Here is a 16,324-nt window from a genome sequence, read left to right as displayed (position 1 = left end):
ATCACTCCCATAGAACCCCCCTCTGCAGCTGGTGTTGACAGGGATTTGCCAGCAGCTGGTCCCCTGCATCCACCAGCAAGTGCCCTGAAGTTGCAGACAGAGCGGTGCTGGGCGTTCCTGGAGAGGAGTGCAGGCATCTGCTTCACATCTTTGAGCCCAGCAAAATTTTTTTGGGATGCATGTCTTCCAGCAGCACTGCTCTGGCATGATGGCCAGTTACTGCCAGAGGAGGCCAGTTACAAGCCCAGGAGACCTTCCTGAGCAAAGCACTTTTTCATGAAGACTGCAGGGTTTAGATCAAACATTCTTTTTCCCAAAGCTGTTGAAGTCTGAGAAGTCTTCAGAGCTTTGGTGACATTCTCCAAACAAGTTCTTGCAATAGTTATCCAAAATCATCCAGAGAAACTGTTTAAATCAACTTTCTTTTTTGGAATTTTTGGGGCAGGGGTTGAGGGGAGCTAGTCTTCTGAAACTCGAGAAGGTAGAAAGATTTTTATAACAATTAGACAATCTCCACCACTTTCTGCTTTTGCTCTACACAAGCTACATGGAGGCAGTTTTGGGAGCAAAAATCATGGTAAGATCTCACCCTTTCTGGCATTTAAAGAAGACAAGGAGGCTTCCAGTAATACTAACAGGAGGGACAGATGCTGAGCAAGTGTAGTAGTTCCCCATGCCACCAGCTGTGAGCAGTGTTCATTCACCATCCCTTTCTTACCCTGGCTGCCCAGGCACCCTCATCTCCCACCAGCCTGCTCTCTGCTTTTGCACTCACTACCTCACCCCCAAATCCACCCATCCACCCCTCTTGCAGCCCCTGCATTTCTCCAGACATCCTCCATCCAAGCACTTCACTCTCATCCTTCAAACATTTCTCTAAAAGAGCCACCACAGATACGAGTTGATACTCCTTTATGCTTATTAAAATCATCTGCTAATCACATGACTGTCTACTCACCTTACCCCAACTCTCTTCCCCAAGCCCTTTCCCCTCCACAGCCCTACAATAAACCTAGACTGCTTCTGGGCATGTTGCTTTGGTCCCATCCTCTCTGGGGACATGCTACTCACCACAGTGCAGATGATGGAGCACCTGCATAGCATGGGAGAGGTACCAGGCTGGCACTTCTTCAGCACAAGTACTGACCCACAAGAGGATTGATGGAACTGAGCTCCTGAGCCGATGATTTGGGTAGGCAGGGCAGAGGGGTTAAGCCTGCCTAAGGAGGGCTGAAATGGCACTGCACAACAGAGGGCAATATGTGGGACTGACACACGATGATCTTGGTTACATCCAGTCATCACCTCTCCCAGGTGGCCTCAGTCCCTAACAAGCAGTCAGAGACCCAGGCTCCTTCATCCAAGCCCCCACATTTCGTCAGCCGACATCTCTCCTTTCCAGCCAATGCTATACACATATGACTGAACAGTTGTAAAAGCCTCCAATAAGGGCCACTCTCTGAAAAGAGCCCAATACCCACTCACTGGGAAGGATCTGTGATGACCCTTAAGATCCTGAAGTCCAGACAAACCCACCAGGGAAAACACTTGGTGCAGAAAGCGGGGTGCGCTCTGCTCTGTAAGAAACTGCATAGTAAATGGAAACGTTCTTGTTTCCTTTTTCACATGTCATGGAGAACAAAGGATGAACTAATTTTGTCTAAAAAAGAAAACATGTCATAACTGATGCAGGATTTGACCAAAACAATCAAATCAGACATACTAGGGACACCAGTAGAGGCAGAACTAAGTAACAGGAGGAAAGGAGGGTTTGTGCAACCACCTAAGAGCATCAGGAAGTCTGCCTTTGCCTGGCTTGCTTTTCCACTTGCCTGCACCACCCAACACATTTGGGAGACTGGTTCTTCAAACACCTGCATCTTGCTGCCTTTCCAGGACATGGCCAGCAAGCCACTGGTATTCACAGATGTGGGACTATCCTGTAACTCTCATTATTGGTCAAGAAGCAGCAAAGAAATATTAAGATGTTATTGTAGGTCATGTACATTTGTGGCTTGAGAGTCAAAACAAGAGCAGCTGATAGTCTGCCCTTTGCCTCCTGCAAGTTTATGAACCAAAGTGTCCCTGGACTCCAGCCACAGCAGTGGGACTGCGCTGGTTCCACTCTGGACACCGGCCAGGGATGCCACCACCACTTCCTTTCTCCCGGTAATGTCTCCCAGTTAAATGCAAACATCATGGCAGGGGGAGATATCTGAACTATTGATCAGACTTTGCAGTCAGCCACCTTGTGCCCCTCTCTCACAAAGAGATCCTGAGCTCCTACACACCAGTCCACAGGACCACATGCAAAAGATGACCATACGGCATAGATGGTCCAGGCTGCTTTTAAGGATGTTCCCATGAAAATTCCTAATTTTATAGGTCTATTAATTTAAGTGCATAAAGACATCCCCCAATCCATCTTACCAGGTACAAAAATACTGTGATAGGCCAGATGCTGAAGATGGTCATTTGATACTTTCCTTCACTTGAGCAGAAAATGAGATCGGTACCAGGTCAAGTTTTAAACTTGGAGTAACACACCAGGTTGTGCTACATAGCACCAGCGGGTCATCCAAAACTAGAAGGCAATGTCCTGCCTACCAAGAGCAAGGGAGGACTGCAGGAAGGGCTACAGTCAATACTTCAATTTTGGTACAAGCAGAGAAGGTTATTCCTTGGCAGCATGTCTCCTGGAAAATATAGAGTGAAGAGTTCCAAGAGCTTCTGTAGCTTTTCCAGGTGAGATGCTGGAAAGGACACAGACACTTGAGTTTACAATGCCTCCTTAGTAGCACTGACTAAAGTATCTCCTCTCCATTCCTCCTGAGAGGAAACTTGCATGTTGGGCACCACACATGCAGAGCTCATGGTGAACTAGAGCTCAGCTGCACAAATGCACCTCACCCTGACAGAGCCCACGTGGAGGTGATGCTGTCATCTGTGCTTTGGAAGAGATGAAGATTGTTAGAGGGAACTGTCAACCTCAAAGTGCAATTGGTGAAGACTCAAGCCAGTGAAAGAAGCTGGGACTAGAGACTTGGAAAGGGGCAAGCACTCCTGAAAGGAGAGCAGTGCTATCGAACAACCTTGCAGGAAGAGCCATGCTCTGGATCTGCAGCACTTCTACACTTTCAGGCAAGGGGAGGTGGAAGACAATTGTATCTGCTCAGGATTTCCTAACATATCTAAACATCACTCATTTTTTGACCTCTGATGCTCATGGCTTGCAGAATGGTGAGTTCCATTCTACTGCACAGCATGTCAAGCTTTTCCTTTCAGAAAACTTTAGTTGGAAAAGTCCTTCTAATGAAGGGCCTGGTTTAGAGGCATCTCCCTAGCAGCTCACTTTTGCCCTAGAAGCAGGAAGTGGTCTGCTGAAGTTAAGCATCAATATATCAGTTGTACCCTTGCAAGTTTAGAAAGTCAGACCTGCAAAACAAGTCAATGCATTAGAGAAGAGCCAAGAATTCAAAGCTGGCAGCTCTCAGAAGGGCTCAGTCTGCATTTCCTGGTGCACTGCTTATTTACAGCATGTTTCTAATAGTAAATTAGATTTTCTAAATCTTAGGAAAGTCTTGGTCCTTGTGACTAAGAGGCTCATTGGAGATACCCTCCTCCTTCCAAAGCTTACAAACTTGTTTAACATCTCTCACTGAGTATCAGTGAATGTCAGAAAAATTAACATGAGTGACATCAGGAAAGATCACAAAGTCATAAACAAGTACATACTATGTATGTAAAAAGTTTTCATACTATGTGTGAAAAGAGAGGTTTTAGAGTCTCTACATAGTCTCATCAGCAAAGGAGCTGCTTGCATTTACACCAATGCCTGCCATGCACCATCACAATGCCTTAGTAGCAGCTCTTTCAGACTCTCCCTCCTCCTCTTATTGGCCTAACCACTTCCTGCCCAAAGTTAGATTTTTAGCTCACTGGGCAGAAACCAGCTTTTATTTCAGATGTTGACAGACACACAAGTTTATCACTGATGCAAACACAGCTGCACTCTAATCATTTACAGCCAGCAAAGAGAGCCAGAATGGGCTCCAGTATGATAGCCTTAGTCTTCAAAACTGCACATTCCTGAGTTATGGAGTCTAGGATTAGAGAAGCAGAGATTAGGACAATAAAATGTAGCTGGCCCAAGCAGTAACCAGCATATTCCATTTTCTGGCCTTTAATTTGCCTTGTTTGAGATGTTAGGTTATGCCTTTGCCTCTACAATCTCAGGTGTTTCCCCCCCTCTTAAATTAAAGCTGAAATCATCATGCAATTGCTGAATCTCTACTTGGCAGTCTGACAACAGTGGATTTGTTAACATGTTGCCTTGTTATCACTTGCTCTAGAGTTTAACTAGCACAAGTCCAGCAAGTGAGGCAGGACCAGGTTATTAACTGAAGACACTGTTACCTGTCACTATGCACGTGAATTTAGCATCAGAGTCCTCGGACACAGAACGGGATTTGATAGTGGTTTCAAATAGTGGCTGGGTTTCCTCCGTCAGCTGAGAAATGATTGCGCAGAAGGTGCTCCTGGAAGATTCAAGAAGCATTTAAAAGATCAAAGTACTAGAAAAATCAAAGGGTCCACTTTCTATCTCACCTCAGAAGCCTGTGTTCTTGTTGTAAATGCCCTCCTTCCCTCCCATCATCCCTACACTAGGTTATTCACAAGTCTAGTCCAGTGTCAGGGTACCTGACTTTTTTTATTCCTAAAATGACTGTCAATTTAAAGTGTCATTTAAGAGACGTTCCCTATGTCTTAGCCCTTATGGCAATCAGGGTAATGAATGTTCAGAACCATTTTAGTTCTTGATTATACCAGAACATTTCTCCGATCAGCCAGCAGGCTTAAAGCAAGATCCTAACAAAGTCAGCTTCACATTCCCAGTACTGCACCATTGGTGTTTCAAGTATTGTTCTGTTCACTGGGATTCTTTACCTGTGAAGACTTCATATGTAATTTCAGGCCAAGTGTGAACCAAACATGTCTCCCAAATACAACAGCCCTCTTTGAAAGTTTTGAATTAGGAAAAGCTAACTGCTGTGGGGACAGCTCAGTGAAGGAGACCTTGAGCCTGACTTGCAGCTTTCTGAGATCAGGAATTATGTGTGAAGCTGACATCCATTCCCTGTTTAACCTCTCACTGCTGCAGGCAGGCACTCACACTACATACTCCATGAGTTCAGACACTGACCTCAAAGTTTAGGCTGGAACGCCTAAATAGCCAGAACTATCCAAATGGTGCAATCTGTGAAGCTCAACATGGACCTTAGATTCTCCAGTCATTTAAGCACTATTCAATGATAGCAATAAATCACCATATTCATACAGCACTGCCAACCCTGCTGGAGCATCACCAGGAGAGGCCCCAGAAGATCTGGGCTTTCTAAATTAAAGGAAAATTAATTCATTCCAAGTTGGGTCTTCATTTGGATAGTGCTCTGGGGCTTGTGGAAGGGAAGAGCTTCTTCTTTCGTTTTTCCCTCTGCAATTAGAACACTACACATTTACACTAGGAGAGAACACCTCAAGGTCTCAAGTGCAAGGATCTTAGGAGAAACAGCAAATATTGCAAGAGAACCAGTAGCTGGCAGCTCTACTTATATCATTTTTAGCAGTGAAAAACATTCCTTAAACAAGTGATCAGCTTCTAGAGACATGCAAGAGGTGGAACAAACCCCCAGACCATTCCTGACACAGCTCCACCACGAGCAGAAGGGCTCATAGCACGTAGTGAGGGCTCCTCAAGAAGAACCCCAGCCTCACTAGCAGCGCCCGGCTTGTAGGCAGGATGCTGGTGCTGCTGCTACTCATGCTCTACCTGCTGAGGAAGCAGACTTGTTCAGGAAAAACAAAAGAAGAAACCACATTTAGCATGAACCCAGCAAGGTCAGGTGCATTGACAGGCTCTGCAACAGGGACTGAACTGCAACATACAGCTGAAGGTGCCAGGATAGCTATGGCCACAGCAACTGCCTGCTTCATCCATCCAGAAGACTTACCTGGAGGTGTTATGATTTTCACTCTGGCTTCCTACTAGAATGGGTTTGTAAGAGACGCAGGGAGAAGAACCCCTGAGTAACAAACAACCAGGGTGCCATGGGAGTCTCACCCAGGCCACAGGCACTTTGTGTTGGGTAAGGGTACAGGACAGGAGCAGCTAGGGCTGTTGCAAACTTGACTCATCTACTGAACAAGGGTTATAAGCACTGTCTGTATTCAAACACACGTGTGGGATGGGGTGAAAAACAGATGCCACAGCTCAGACTCTTTTCTGTGGAAATCAAGGGTCCCCAGGAGACTGGTCCTCGCAAGCAACTCTCTACACAACTACAGGGCTAGGAAAGGCCTGTGGGAGCTAACAGCTGTTTCATACCAGAGAAACCTTTCCATACTCCAAACCCAGGAGAAAAAACTCCAGTTTCCAAAGAGCAAGGCAGACAATCCCATATCAAGACAGTTACTGGCAGGGTTTTGAAGGCCTCTTCAATACAGATCCCCAGCCCTAGACCAGTAAATGCCTTTTAGATTCACATAAGGAACTTCCCAAGCATCAATGAACATTTCATACCCCAGCAGAAGAGCAACCAGATCAGCATCTTTAAAAAAGTGATGCGCACACACATAGTGACATTTGGGACCAAGTTTAATCCCAGTACCATGCCACCCATACCAGCAGGAAGCACCAGGAATAAGTCTGGTCCATTCAGTGCAAATCCCACAATCAGGTGAAATCCAGCAAAGGCTACTGAATAGTTTAGGAAAGCAGCATCACCAGAAGCTGGTGGCCCCACAGGCACAGCAGATGAATCAGAAGAGCCTTGCCCAATGTACACCTGGCAGGAAGCCCTGGAAGGTCTATTTAATCTTTCAAAGAAACCATTGTGTTAGTCACAGGGGGCTTTTAGAGACTGCAGCACTGTGGGGCTCTCAGCTGACTCACTCCAGCTGCAACAGACTTGTCCAATTCAAATTGCTTTCTAAACCAGTAATTCAGAGCATTCAAGAAATCTGATATAAGCAGCAGCCGCTCTTCCTCCAGGCCTTCCTGGAGCTGCATCTTTGTTGCAGAAAAAGCCCTGGAGCCTAAGAAGAGGACACCAGTAATTCAGTAGCCTTTTACATTAAAGAGGGATTTCCATACAAAATCAGTCTGCAGAAAAAGATTTGAGAAGTATATTCCTCTTCATCATGATTTTCTTTTCCTGATTTTTTTTTTATTAGCAACCCCACAGCTTTTGGGGTATTCTGGAGAGACCTGTACCCTCCACAGTCATTCCTCTACCTGCTTCTGCAGCAAACCAGTAATGTCAAATGATTTCCAATTGTGTTAGTTTGCCAGAGGCAAAGTACAATGCTACAAGTGCGTTTCAGAGCAGAGTCCAAATGAATGAGGATCTTCACAATAAAGCACAGGATAGCAGGGGGAGAAGAAGATTTCTTCTTTGAAAATCTTAGGGCAGGAACATCTAATTTTTAATGTCTCTGTATGGAAGTCCCACTTTAATAACAAGAAGTAGCTGAACACCCATCCTATGGCTAAGAAAGAGGAGTATTTCTTGCACCTTAACACAGGAATTACAATGAACATTCACTTTGCTGTCTATAGTTCAAGCAAGTATTAGGGATCCAATCATGCAGAATAAGGTTGTTAGATCACTTCAGGGCTCTCTACTAATTAGTTAGTACCAAAACATTACCGATTAATCATGTGCAGTCAGATTCAGCAAAGTGTTTGGACAGAGCAGTTTAATGCAATGTAGTTTTACCTTCCTAAACTGGAGGGAGAGAATCTGCTGCTTGATAAGCTAAGCAAAAAACAGCATAAAATCCATTAGACATAGAAGCATGGAAAGGAGCAGAAATACCATTACAGAGATGTATTAATGATGAGTCGTTTTGCACAGGTCAGAGTTCCTATTAAAAGAAGGTACAGCTGCCTTACTCAGGCTGACTGCCAGGATGAGCAAGCCACATTGTCAATTGAAATCAAAGGCTGTAAAAATGAAATGGTCGTTAACCGCAAAGAATAAGTGTAAGGACATTTATACAAGTAGGTTTCCAAGAAGCAGCACCTGAGCCTTCCATGCACCATCCGCAGCGTTGTGCTCAAAGCAGGCAACTCCACCCCGGGAGATGTTCGATTAAACGGCAGGCAGGAGTACAGACCGTTGCAAGCCCACTTCTCTGCTGGCAAGCAGGTGGCCTGAGCTGGTCACCCTCTGTGCTTCCAAGGACAGCTCGCTCTTTGGAGAAGCTGAAAACTCTCTGGTCACTATACACCGCTTTCCAGCTTGCCAACCAACTCACTAAGGTCTGGCAAAAAATTAAAATAAAATAAAAGAAGTGGACTTTACAAGAATCTACAAGTTTTGTTTTCTTTGCAGGAACATGTTATAACATTAACCAATACAGGGGAAAAAAAAACAAAACAAAACAAACCACCCAAGTCCTACACAAGGGACCCCCAGATGAGCTACTTACCAGTGGCCATCAGCTCTCCCAAAGGAGTGTCTTCAAGGACTCATGTCCTAGCCAAAAGACCACACTGCCATATTGTGGCAGCAGCCTCTTGCAGGCTGTAGAAAATAACCTCTCAGCATTGACCCTCAGCAGTCAGGAGCAGTTCCTCAGAGCCTGAGCTCACTCACATGGCAATCAAAAGCCTAAAACTAAGTAGGTACCAGCTAATCAACAGCACATAAGCTCAGTGATTTAATCACACTAAGATACACGTTAGTTATGCCTACGCAACAACCTCACCATATAGCTCCAGAAGCAACTGCAGCGTGGACATCCCTTCTGGGATATAAGAAGTCAGACTCCCACATCGGTACATGCAGAGATATCAAACCTTCTCAGCCTTGTGCACTGAAGACCACCATTGAACAACCAAACTTCAGCACTTTATGATGATGCTACAGAAGACAGCATGAAGAACCCAGAAGGGTGCATCTTGTCAGGTCTCCTACCCAAATGACCATATCCAGGCTCTGTGCAAGTCCCAACTGCACATGAGTCAACAGGACTTCAAGTCTTGCTCTAAAAATTATCACAGAGGGTCTCCAAAAATTGCTCCTGCCAACCATATAGCAATTCCATCTGTGAAGACAGAACCTCCATGTGAATAATAAGTAAAAAAGTAGTTCAGTTTGAAGGCCTGACACTTTTACACAAACAATTGCACATTTTCATTAGGGAAAAAAACCAGCACTCTGAAGAGCTCACTGACTCCTTCTGATCAGGAGAGCAAAGACAGAAGTTTTAGACAGCCACTCAGGAGCAGCTTTAACCAAACAAACACGGGTGGCACTTGCCCTTTCGGCAGCAGCTTCACCCTTTCCACCCCCAGCCACACGATCCTGATCCCTCTCCAGTGCCAACTGCTGTTCACGCAGCCACAGAATGAGCAGATGAGGTGTTATTCAGCTGGAAAACTCAAACACTAACATAACAGGCTGAGGATCAGCCACCCAATCCATCTTGCATGCACTGTGCTGGCCCATGGGAGAAGTCAGACAGAGGAACGCTGTCTTTCCTGCTGAGCCCCACCACCTGGGGCATCCCTTTGAGCCCCATGTCCAGCCCAGCACTTCAAGGCATGCCTTTGCATTACCTGCCTCACCGAGCAGCAAGTCACCCAGACCTCATCATTCCCAGCCACCCTAACAGCCTAGAAAGTTCAAATTGCACCTGCAGCTGCTCTCACCCTGCACTGACCTCCCAGGGGGATCGAGCCTCCTCCTCCCCACAAGCCTCCCAAGCCCAAGCACCGCCACCCCAGGCGATCCCAGGGCAGCAGCACAGACACGCTGCATCCCTGTGCTCTGGGTCGCCCCCAGGAAGCTCTGTCTAGCTGGAAACACGGGCTTAAATAGTCTCCACCACCAGCTTTTCCAACAGTGAATGAACCCCAAAACATTTTGCCTACCACTGCATGGCAAAAAAAAGTCCTTATAGCCTCCAGGAATACAAAGGACCTGGGCATCGCTTGAGGAGCCAGCAGGGAAGATCCTAAAACATTTGCTGGAGAATGTTAGTATAGGCAGAAGTGTAGTTTTAATCACACTGTCCTGCATAAGACAAGCAGGAAGGTGTCTTTGCTTGGATGTAAAGAAAATCACTCAAATAGCAAGAGTCAGAATGAAGGGTGCCTGTGGCACAAGCTCCTTGCGCTCATGAATGTGATCAAACAGTGAGCACTGTCAGTACTTTTTTTTAATTCCCTGTGTTGAGCACACACCCTGGGCTTTATTCACTGCACATGCTGCAACACAGTGCAAAATGCTGGACTGAGGGTCTCTTGAGGAGCCTTGATATTATTAAAAGAAATAGGCCATCACCACAAAGATCCACGTATTAACTAAAGTTTAACCTCAATATGCTAAGGAACCAAGCAAAATTTGCTTTTCAGACTAGAGATTTAAGCCCAGAGAGAGCAAGATCAAATTCTGAATGCTTCAGCCAGAACAGCCCTGCCTGCAGGCAGCTGGCATTTCACTTCATTTTAATTACATTCACAGCATACCCACACAGAGCTGCAACAGCATAACTACAGATTCTAAACCAAATCTACCCACTTGGAAATGTGGGACTCCTGAGCAAGGCACAACAGCTGCCCCAGCATGCCCAAGTCTGACACTCTCTGGGACTGGGCTGTGTGTGTCTTCAGCTTCCCAGAGACTTGTTAGAGCACACAGGACAGGACTCTGCTGATGAAACACAGCATCAGCAGCAGATGTGGGCCCCCCCCCAGCAAGCTTGGGGTCATTAGAGTTACTTGATGAAGGCAAATGCTTGTTTTATCCTGAGGAACAATTCTCAAGTGGGTGAATCAAGGTCTAAATGTACTGCTTTCGCTTCACTGAAGAAGGGGAGCTCAGAGAGGTCTGCTTCAGACATGTCCAGCATTGGTGGGAGGAAAGCCTCCTTGGGCACTCTGCATCTCTGAAGTGCAGTACAGCTTGTTAAAATCTAGCCCTGAACATACAGGTTTGGTTACTAACTGCTGTGGCACTGGACTGTGGAATTATACTCCTCTACTATGCACCTTCTAGCAGCCCCAGTTCTTTAAATTCTGTTTTATCAGATGCTTTCAAACTCCTTTGGACATTTATCATCCTCTTAAAGGTTTTTAGCCCTTCAACTACTCATAATTTTCTTCAGAAGTGAAGACAGTCTTCTCCATTTTTCATGCACTTGCCAAATTTCAGTCTTGCTGCAAGGGCAGGAGGCAGAACTGTCAACCCCAGCCACTTTTTTTTAATTCACTGAGAACATTGCTCAAGTTGATGGCTTAGGCTGGTATCTCACCCCATTGGCACCAAAAAGTTAACTCCAGCAGCTTTTCTAACCCTCTCACACAATCACTGCATGAAATTCTCCTCTTTCCATATTTCTTCTCCCCAAGATTAAGAAATCTTTCTCCTTCCAGCTCACGTCCTCATATAGAAGTCAACAAGAGCTCAGGAGGCTCTGAAATAGGCTTCACAGTGGCTCCATCCTCACACGTACACATACAAGTACATGGACTTGATCTGCTTGAGCTGCAACAGTTATTAATATATTTCAGTGCTCTTCCACAGCTCGAAAATTGAGCCACACAACCTGTCCAGTGCAGCAAGTAAACAGCAAAACTTGTCAATGACAGCAAAGCTGAGACCTCTGAGTTATGTTTTGACAGAAACAGCATTGCTTAAAAGAAGAGCCTACTGAGAACTGGGCAGCCCTTCCATCCTGTGAGCAGGACAGGGGGATGGCCCTGGCAATCCCCTCCAGGCACTCCCTCTTGCTGGCACTATGACCCGTGACATTATTGGGCATGTTTTGCACATGCAGACTTCCAAGTATAAGATTTCATATGAACTTCTCTGCCTCCAAGGTTAATACTACTTGAGACAAATACAAGCCACGCCAAATATCTTCTCAGCTGTCAGTAGCAAACCATTTTCAACATTTAAAAGCCAACAATGAAGCTTTCATGTACATATGGTTATGCTTAAGGCTTCTTTCCTGCCACGTGTCCTGTTTCTTATCAAGCACTTCATGCACACACAGAACAAGTGTGTTTGTTTCATATACCATGGCAGTAATTATCAGCAATCCTGTGATAAAGCAGCTGTGAGTGCTATGGAGCTGTACAAGACACATTGTTATTTCACAGACTGGAAAATGGATGTATTGAGTCTTTGCCTGTCAAGGTCATGGAACAAATCGATGTCAGAGCTAGAGAAATATGGCATTTTTTCTGCCAGTAATTTACTTAGAGCTGAGATAAACACAGACTTGCGTGCAACAATTTAGAGCTAGATTTCATTAACAGAGAAGGTGGAAAACAATAAATTGTTACATATTCCTGTATCAGCCTCTGTAAGACTCTGAAGATGGCTCAGATCTGTGATTTTCAACTCTCAATTATTGTTGCCTTTATGGTCCAAATTAATCTAGTAGTTAGTTGAAAGACATAAAGGAATGAGAAAGGACAAAAGGAAACAAAGCAAATATGGGACAATGAGATGCCCAGAAAAGCTGACGTCTTCCTGATAACTCACTGTGCGTAGAAGACTTTAGTGGCTGTGGGTTAGAAAAGAAGCAAGTTGTTCCTAACAGCTCTTCTACCTTCTTCTTGGACCAGGCAATGCTGTAAAGTATGAGACTGAACTGGTGTGAGATAACAGCCTCATTCACCCAAGACCTTCCTCCCCTCACTGAAACAGAGTGAGGACAGAGCAGGTTTTAACTCCATCTCCTGGGAACTGCTTCTACCGTGGTGCCTCTGAAGAGGTGCCTCATTCAGAGGAGACCACGCAATCAGATCCCAGGCATGGGAAATGTCTCCATTTATGAGGTTTCCAGAGAAAAGCAAAGTTCACACATGTGATATTCTGTCTTGTAACAGTGGCCCTGAAGAGCACTGTTTGTCCAGCTCCACATCTTCATCTTCCAGCCATGATCAGCTCATCAGCCCACATACTCAGCTCCCCTTGAATTTCTAGGAGATAGGAACAGGAGGCTTTAGAAAGGGGGCTGAAAAATGCAGTTTGGGATTATTATTCACTGTGCACAACTGCCAAGGAGCCCCACCCAAAACAAGGCACCCCTGTGCAGACAGTTACACCAACCCAAAAAAGATGCCTCTACCCTAGAAACAGGCTGGAGATTAATCCATCAGTGCTTTTACTTTTGCCTTTCCAGTAGGTACCATATGTCCCTCCTTTCCGAGTTTGAGACACTTCCATCTGACAAGACAAATGGACCAAATTCCCTCAGATGCCACAGCTGGTTTCTCAGGGATTTACACCACTTGTTGTCAAAAGCAAGGTCCCATTACAGGTGCCCAGCTGCTGAAAAGGGAATTCCTCTGAACTAAGAAAGCTAAATATGCTTTTCAGGAACTAAGTACTCCTGAGTTTTCAGCTCATTTTATTATAGTAACTGATCATTCACCTTCATTTGATATTATGTGCAAAGCAAGAGGTACAAGATGGGGAATGGTTCCTAGCCAGAAAAGCCAGGTGGCAAGGCACTCTCCTGAGCTCAACTGCCACCACAGCCAGAGTCAGCCATCCAAGAAAAGATCAGAGGCAATGTCACTATACTCTATAAATATCTGCATATGATGAAGCTATGACAGTAGAAAGATATTTAAGCAAGGAGGCAATGCTGTAATGAGACCAAGGAGCAGACATCTGCATTAGAAAAGAGGTGCAGATCACTTCACCTGAGTCCTAGGCAAGCTCCTCTTTTGGAAGTTTTTACATAAAAATGCATCTCTCTGCACAAGACATTCTCCAGACTCAGATAGTTCTTACAAAAAAGGATACCTAAAGAGATGTCTTGAAGTTGTGGCCCATGAATGCAGCTAAGGCAGGACTGACAGCTTCTCCTCTCACTTTGTGAAGTAATTATAGTCAAGTGCTTTGAGACATAAGAGGTTTTTTTAAAAAAAACCTACCCCAAAATAAAATAGTTCTGTCAACTTCCAGGGCAGAAGGCAAATTACCATGACCATAAGCTGCTCCTCATATTGTCCATTAGCAGGTATGTTAAAAGACCAGCAAATGAAAGGAAGTAATCTCTTGTCACTGAGCTATCTGCTCACAAGGAAGATTCTTCCTGCAGACCAGTTCCCAAGGGCACAAAAAATAAGTATGCTGAATACTCTGTTTAATAAAGTGATGATGTTCTCTCTGCAGCCATTTTCAGCACCTCTATTCTTTTGGTCCCCACAGCACCACCTCTGACATATTCTAGAAGTTAAAAAACAAAAAAGCATATACCAGTTTCCAAATTGTATCCATCAACTTACACAACACGCCTTTCCTCCTACAGGATTAGGGAGACCACGTAAAATCATCCAGACTATTCTCTACATGGTTCATGAACACAAGCATAGAGGTGAAACATGTCCATGAGATACCCCAGAAGCAGGGATTCCTAACCTCAGTTTCTTTTCATAAACAGATATTTCCATGTCTGTAAGTATCTCTACCATGTCACTACGCTTTCTACTGCTTTACAAATGGGTGAATAGAGCAGGCAAATATTGGGTTAAACACATTCTACAAATGCATATAAAGACAGCAACAGAGAACTCGGAAAAAAAAAACCACTTTCTTCAGATCACAATATCCTTTTTTGCTTTCTAACTACCACAGCAGCCTCCCAACACAACTGTGTGTCTCAATCACTTGTCTTATACTTTCTTAGCTCCAAACCCACCAAATTCAAATATGTTCTGCATTAAAGAGAGTTACTGAATGTTATCTGCTGTTAGGCATGTCACTCATCTTGCTTTTCAAGTTCTCCCAGGCAAGCTCTCCAGATGTTCCTGGATTTAATTAAACTCATAATTGCTTTCTGAAAGTCTTCTTGCTACACCATTCCACTCACTTGCTTTCCAGAATTGTTATTATACATTATTTAATTACAGGACAAAAAGCCCCAATTCATTCAAGCCCCTGCCCTGCATCACAGACAACATCACAATTTCCACACATCCTGGCTCAAGTCTTCAGCACTTGTAGGTGCTCTCAGGGCTGTGCAGGGAAGGAGACTTTTGAATTACTTCTCCTTAATTCATGGAGAAGTCAGGGAAGATGGCTGGAAGAGCTTATCAACACAGGGAAAGTTCAGTTTCGCTATTTGGTGAAAATTTATTTGCGGCTTCTTACAACAGAAAGGGCAGCCACTGAATCACCTCGGTTGGAAAAGACCCTGAAGCTAATCCAGCTCAACCATGACCCTCCCCCTGACCCTTCCCAACTCCACCAGATCCCTCAGCGCTGGCTCAGCCCGACTCTTCAACCCCCCCAGGGATCCCGGGGACTCCCCCCTGCCCTGGGCAGCCCACTCCAACGCCCAACAGCCCCTTCTGCACAGAAATCCTTCCTCAGAGCCAGCCTGACCCTGCCCTGGGCAGCTTGAGGCCATTCCCTCTGGGCCTGGCGCTGGTTTCTTGGCTCCAGAGACTCATCCCCCCTCTCTGCCCCCTCCTGGCAGGGAGTTGCAGAGGGCCAGGAGGTCTCCCCTCAGCCTCCTCTTCTCCAGACTGAACCCCCCCAGTTCCCCCAACCGCTCCCCAGCAGACCTGTGCTCCAGACCCTGCCCCAGCTCCGTTGCCCTTCTCTGACCACGCTCGAGTCATTCAATGGCCTTTTTGGGGTGAGGGGCCCAACACTGAACCCACTCATCAAGGGGCAGCCCCACCAGTGCTGAGCACAAGGGTAAGATCACTTAAGTTAACATGCAAAACAAAATTACTTTGCCATAGGCTTTGACAAGCAAGTACACAGTGGGCTGAAAAAAAGAATTGGACAATTTGTGGAAATCAAATGCACTGCTGATTAAAGCGTAGCAGTACAGTGTCCCTTTACCTGCAAAAGCATTAGGCTCCCACAGATGGAAATTGGGGCACATCCACCTACAGCACTAGCCTGACAAGTTCAAGGTGTGAATTCAGGACTCAAGAGCTTTGCAGTCACAGGCTGGATTTACCGTGTCTGAGCCACAGTGTCAACACGGACAGAAGACACCAGTCTCACTGCTGGGAGCACCATCGCTGTCGCTTCCTCAGCAGCCTTAAGGAAAACTTCATGGATTTGGGGAAGCCAGCTGGGAACACCAGAGGTATTGCTTGCAGGACTGATGAACCCTCCTTTATGGTTAAACTGTTTAAAGCTGCAATTTGAACATACTAGGGGGGAATCAAAATCAATCTGTAGGCAACCACCCTGACATCTTATTTATTAAAGACTCTCTTCTACTTGTAACCCGCAGAGTTATAGTATGGCTTGAGGTCACATATTGGTTATGG

General features: G+C 45.4%; 1 protein-coding gene across 5 annotated transcripts in view; it reads right to left on the bottom strand.

Annotated features, from left to right (window-relative positions):
* Positions 1 to 16,324, bottom strand: part of ALPK3 (alpha kinase 3) — a 35,044-nt gene that overhangs the window by 17,344 nt on the left and 1,376 nt on the right. The window contains exons 2-4 of one of the 5 annotated variants that reach the window (XM_074916816.1): positions 8,085 to 8,325; positions 7,779 to 7,817; positions 4,417 to 4,538 (exon numbers count right to left, since the gene is read on the bottom strand). In XM_074916816.1, coding sequence (XP_074772917.1) covers positions 4,417 to 4,538; positions 7,779 to 7,817; positions 8,085 to 8,104 — 181 coding nt within the window. In that variant the 5' untranslated portion in view covers positions 8,105 to 8,325. Of the gene's footprint in view, positions 1 to 4,416; positions 4,539 to 5,687; positions 7,729 to 7,778; positions 7,818 to 8,084; positions 8,326 to 16,324 lie in introns of those variants that run through there. The other 4 variants (XM_074916814.1, XM_074916818.1, XM_074916817.1 and 1 more) reach the window with 4 other exon arrangements.

This window comes from Athene noctua, chromosome 13, assembly GCF_965140245.1.
Source record: "Athene noctua chromosome 13, bAthNoc1.hap1.1, whole genome shotgun sequence".
NCBI lineage: Eukaryota > Metazoa > Chordata > Aves > Strigiformes > Strigidae > Athene > Athene noctua.
The sequence above is the reverse complement of the archived record's forward strand: the minus strand, read 5'-3'. Positions and strand labels throughout refer to the sequence as shown.